Source organism: Aptenodytes patagonicus, chromosome 1 (genome assembly GCF_965638725.1).
Source record: "Aptenodytes patagonicus chromosome 1, bAptPat1.pri.cur, whole genome shotgun sequence".
NCBI lineage: Eukaryota > Metazoa > Chordata > Aves > Sphenisciformes > Spheniscidae > Aptenodytes > Aptenodytes patagonicus.
In genome coordinates, this window is record NC_134949.1 from 63,187,814 (window position 1) to 63,193,813 (window position 6,000).

General features: G+C 42.1%; 1 protein-coding gene across 1 annotated transcript in view; it reads left to right on the forward strand.

Annotated features, from left to right (window-relative positions):
* LOC143155623 (tyrosine 3-monooxygenase-like) overlaps positions 1–4,123 on the forward strand; it is a 33,445-nt gene extending 29,322 nt beyond the window's left edge. Inside the window, exons 11-12 of the mRNA XM_076328593.1 lie at positions 2,209–2,342; positions 3,964–4,123. Coding sequence (XP_076184708.1) covers positions 2,209–2,342; positions 3,964–4,123 — 294 coding nt within the window. The remainder of the gene's footprint in view (positions 1–2,208; positions 2,343–3,963) is intronic.
* Positions 4,124–6,000: the final 1,877 nt, after the last annotated feature.

Below are 6,000 nucleotides of genomic sequence, written 5' to 3' on the forward strand. Positions count from 1 at the left end.
TATGAAATCTTCAAAATGTTTTCCTCTTCTCCACAGCACCCACTCTGACCAGTTTGAACTCAGCTTCAGGTAGTTGTTTTCTGTGGGTGAGCTGATCCTGCCCAAACTCAGGGCATAACTTGGGAGAAAGGCAGAGGATGAGAGGTAGAGCTAGACGCCCTCTGCATGAGATGTGCACTTGAATCCATGTTACCTAACAAATCATTTAGTGACAGCAGCTAGGTATCGGAAGGGACAGGATAACCATACCCAAGTCTAAACTGAACAGTTGTAATGGGTCTGACTGCTGGCCAACCTTGCCTCCTCTGAACTGTAAGAATTCCTCCCCAACAGCTCTCGGTATTGCACTGTTTATTTCACTATATTGTCAGCTGTTCTACATTATCCAAAATGCTTCTCCTGTTAACACTCAGCTGGACTGTGTCCTACATACTGTAAAATCTTATGGCTCATACCACACTTCTGGCAGCACTCAGTGCTACATATGCTTTTCTTGCAGCACAACAAGTACTTAACTCGTAGAGGCCTTTAAGGCCATCCGGTTTCAAGCTGAACTTCCACTGAAATCAATGGGATTTCAGTTCGGCTTCAACACTGACAGCATAGCGGGACCCCTGTCAGGTTTTGAGTTTCTGAAATCTTTTCCCGTTGGTCCCCAGAGCTTCTAAGATTATAAGAGCAGCCTCATGTTTATGTATACCATCCATCTTAGGTTGTATGAGTGCTCTCCAAGGTTTATTCTTCAATTACACACTGCAAATGAAGAACAGGAAAAACACCATCTTTTAGCATTTTATATTCTTGTACTTTTTTTTTTCCCCTCCTTCAAAAAAGCCCTGTATTAATTTCTGCACCAGTTCTGCAGCAAATTGGCCTACTGGTTAAGGCAAGCCTCCAGTGATGGAGAGTTCAGGCTCAGTTCAGTGAAATATCTAAAAATGTGCTTAAGGGAACTGTCTGAATTTTTCTAGTCAGCAGATTGAGCTGAAAGTCTTGTGCAGTGTCACCCACTCTTACCAGTTATTTACAAGTACCATGGGAGTTGGCATTTGGATCATAAAATAGTGAAGGGAGCCTCTGAAGACTGGGGAAGAAGAGAGAAAGACAAACAGGCAGATCTCAAAGAAGGGGTGGGTACTAAAAGACGGTCCCTCAGTGGATGGGCCCCCCTGTCCAGGCTGAAGGTAGAAAGAAAGGTCTCAACATTGACTGGGATGAGTTGCCTTTTTCCTTTTTGTTTTTACTCAGGACGCTTCACCAAGGAAACTCGGCACTCACCGACGTGGCCAATTGGAGGCCAAACCAGCTTTTAGGCACATCTACGGTGCAGTTCAAATGTCACTGGAGCTGAGCTAGCTTTAAACTGTTTCACTTGGGTGTCAGGGGCAGACAAACTGTGCAGGAACTCACTTTAAGCCTGAGCTGTGCTGCCTTCCCAGGAGCCTGTGCAGGTACTAAACAACCAACACCAATACCTACGCAATCACACTGTCACCAGCTCTGCTGTTGGCTGGTTTAAAGGTATCCCCAGTATGTGTAAACAAATGATAGATGTGCCTATGGACTGCAGTGTGGACATAAGTGGCTTTCATAATCCTCCTGTCTGCCTGAGGGGACAATGTAGAAGAACCTGAGAAGAACATACAGAAGAACCTCTGCAGGCTCAAAACACAAACACGCACACACAGAGTATAGTGCATATTTATATCTTGGGTTTCAGGGAAGCTTTTAGGCTGCTTAACTGGCATGGGAGCTGTGCAGAAAATACCAGGAGCATTCTGTCTGTTCTTCAGTGCAGCAGGAAATGTGAGATTTTTGACATGGGCTGGGGACTTTGAAGTAGTGTTGCACAGGACCGTGAATCTTCTATGATACAAGTTGAAAAAAGCAGCATGATATTATTTTTTCTTCTAGATATTCAGGTTTTGGGGGGTGGCATAAACTTTCCCCTTCCTGTCTGAGAACGTGGTTATGGTACCCAATCGTACATCACTGTAATACAGGAAATAGATCTTTTTTTTTTTCTTATTTTTAAAAATTATTTATGGTTTATTAACTGCTAATTATGAAAAGCAGCTTTCACCTGTGAAAGAACAGAACTTGATATTACCTTTAACTATTCCACAAAGAGCATTTCACAGCCCAGTAGGCATTAATTCTTGCTATGTTCATTCACCTGCTCTAACCTGTGTTGTTCCCATTACAAAGTATGCTTTATCAAACGAGCCAGAGTACAAGCCTTTTGATCCAGAAATGGCTGCAGTTCACCCCTATCAGGATCAAGCTTTCCAGCCTGTCTATTTCATAGTAGAAAATTTGGAAGATGCCAAGGCCAAGCTTCAGTAAGTAAAGTGTTTGTGGGTATTTTCATTGAGGGGGGCACACCGGCTTGAATCCTAATCTCAAATACATCTACCACTACTGCAATAACCATGGCAGGCTATCTCACTGCACACTTCATCTGCACAGTGGCTTTTTTACAACAAATTTAAACATGAGATTGTTTATCTCAGAAAAGCTTCATAGAAAATCATAACTATATATTGTTATGCCCTGTCCCATGCTTCATCTTAGCAATGCCTCATTTTAGCAACTTCTGAAGTAAATGCTGTAACTGAATAATGAGAGTAGAGCGCAATCCCACAGTTGGGGCGCCTATGTGCTAGTCCGTACAAATAGGAGGTCGTGAAGAACTGATTTACCCAAGGTCAAACGGAAATTTTATAACAGACTCAGGAATTAACATGGATCAGCAGGGGGCTTAAAAACAAGATTGCCTTTCTCTTCTGATTATATCTGTACAAGAATGCAGAATCAGCATTCACAGGCAATCTAATTTCTACAAAGTAGCTGACTGCAACCTAAGTAACATTATTTCAAATTAGCTTGAGGTGTTTCTAAATGCATTTCTTTGACTGTGTTATGTAATGCAGTAAGGATTTTTAAACAATTTTTTTTTTTAAAGTAAGCAGGGTTTAAATTCTGGCCTTCATCTCCAACAGTTAGAACAACATGACCAATTCTGGCTGGAGGCAGGAGGCTGGCTGTGGAGCTACTGGGGAACTTGTAGGAGCTGAAATGAGGAATTTATTAGAGGAAGAGAACCTGGGCCAGACTTTTTCCCTACTCCTGCCACCTCTTCCCCAGAAGCACTGTCTGCTGGGGTTATAGCAATGGCAAATTAGGCCCCTCATTTTAAATTTGAAGGTTCACATTAAATTATTAATGCGTGTAAAAACGTGGCTGAGAACTCACTGGTGGAAGAGAGAGGACTTTCAAGAGCATTTGACTCAGGCAAACCTGAAAAGAACTTACAAGGACAAGGAATACACCGTTCTCAGACTTGAAGCTTTTTCATACATTTTTTCAAGATAGTTGCACAGCCAAAGCTGCTCAAAATAACCAAAGGCACAGGAATCTGTCAGAACGGAAAACATAAGGCAACATCAGTACAGGGGGTTCCTACCAGCATGTACTTAATGGAAACATTGTCGAAAATGGCAAGCAATCATGTTTTTTCTTTTAATAGAGACAGCAAAATAGCCCAGGATGCCTAGTATCGACAGGGTTTTAGAATTTTACTCAGAAAGAGCTACTCCAGGTTATTTCTTGGAAGTGAAGGCGGCAGACATGCTGTGTTCCTGCATTCCTCAGCTTGTGGTTGTAATAACTCTGAATTGTGTTAATGTAGAGCTGTAAGAGCACAGACGGGTCTGAGCCAGCCATGCTGAAAAGCAGGCACTGCAGATCTTTTGGGCTGCAAGTAGTTCAGCCGTGGGGAGGATGTACTGCACCAGACAACGTTAACGAGTAACAGTGAGGAGGTGTCACAGCAGCCTCTGCTCCATAGCCCACATGCTGAGGAATAGTAGTCCATGCCTACATACTGAGAAATGCAGTATGTAGGTTTTACACTTAGAGAAATGGCTTCTGAAATAGCAGCTCTGTCTTCTTCCCCCACAGAAACTACGCGATGAAGATCAAGAAGCCTTTTTCTCTGCACTATGACCCATTCACCAGCAACATAGAGGTTATGAACACACCTCAGAAAGTCAAGAGGGCACTCCATCAAATGAAAGAGGAACTGAAAAACCTCTGCTTGGCCCTTGAAAACCTCTCTTAAAACTACAGCAGTACATCTCACCTGGCACTGAGATACTTGTAGACGATTCCAGCACTTGAAGATTTAGTGATGAAGTTGTAGTTGCATGCAAAATCTTTAACCCACAAAACAGCTCTGTCAAGCTAATCTTTTCACTGTAATTTAGGCTGCTGACTTAGTAACATTAAGGAGTTCCTATTGACTATGTTTCAATGACAAACAAGACCAAATTACTCCAATTTTTGGTAGGTGATATGAGCTACAGCTGTTTGGAGTGTATTTATCTGTTACTATCGGACTCTTACGAGTTTTTTATTCACCTGCCACCTTTTCAGGTTATCTGTCACAAAATAGCCCAGTAACTCTTCAGCCACACAGTCTTTCACTTGCTGCTTAAATGACATGATCACAATCTTTTAGGTTGGCTAGCTGCCTACAGTTAGCAGTCCTTGCAGCTAGCTCATTTCTGCTAGCAATTACTACCAGCTATTGTGCTCACAAACTATGAATGGTTCCCTTACAATGTGCAATGCAAGAGTTTGTAAGAGGAACCCTTTACTTCTGCTCACTATTTATTTTTTAGACACTCATCTCATTCAGTAGCCTCCAAATATGGCAAAATAATTTCCTGTCATATTTGAGATCACAGAATATTTGTCCCTTGGCTAAAAAAAGGCAGAAAACAATAGGCCCATGATACTCTGGCTCTGTCACATACAAAGATGCTTAATTTGAAAGGGAAATTTGGATTCTGGGATAGAAATTTGGGTGTAAGGAAGGATTTTCAAAGAAGCCTTTAAGAAATAGAATCCCATTGTTTCTTCATGGGATTCGGATACTCCTGGAGACCTTCAAAAATCTTTGTTTCTTATTGATGTCACAATGATTGTAGTAATAACCAAAAGGCCAAATCTATGGAACATCTAGTGGAAAACCTAAGATCAACTACTAGCAGCCATATAGCCTTGCTATGGAAACAATATCAGATATGTGCTCCAACTCATCTTGCCTCCCTGTCCAGTTGCTCTCTGAGATGTGTCTGAAATTTATCTACAGTCTGCAGGTCGCATTTCCCAGAATCAATCCCATAATTGCCTTTTCCAGACTTTCATGCTCTTCGTGTCCCCTTCCTTCCTCTACCATCCACAAGTACAGACTAGTTCAGGAAAGGAAGACGAGGGTCATGCCTAGAAGGATTCCCTCTCCTCTTAGCAGCAGTGCAAACAGACGGGGTCGATGCAGGTTACAGGTATGGCATAGGCAGGGGCAGTGTGGATCTCATGGCTCAAGCTGGGTGACAGTGATCCACAAATGTCAAGGCAGATTTATCCTGCGCAGCTTAGAAGCTCTACTTATTTTTTCAAAAGTATATTTAGCACGTGGCAGACAGCAAGCTTGTCCACTGCTATCCAGTAACTGTCAGTGTACATGGTCTGAACTCTGAGGTAAATGTGAGGTGGTTTGGCTCTTGATGGAAAAGGAGTCATCATCTCTGCCTTAACTGGTCACTGTGGGATACGAGCATGCACACAGAAAGTCACAACAGAGCAATTCACATGCTGTTACTTCATACAGAGCTTATCTCACTGTAATTTGTCCATGTGCCAGGCTCTAAAGAAACTGTCTTATTGAAAGTTAATGGGATTTTGTCTCTTAAATCTTCATGTCTATAAGCACTTCAGAAAATTTTCCCATGGGCAGTAATGGAGTATTCAAGATCTGGGGAGCTGCTGCAACTGCTCCATTTTATTAAAATGTGGTGATGCCTGAAAAATTTGGAAGTATCTTGGCAAAAATGGCTCTGAGACTCCTTCCTCTCAACAGCAGGAACATCCCAAGTTCTTTCTTTTTTTTCATTTAAGTCCAGGATTCTTCTATTCTACTCCAGGAGAACACTT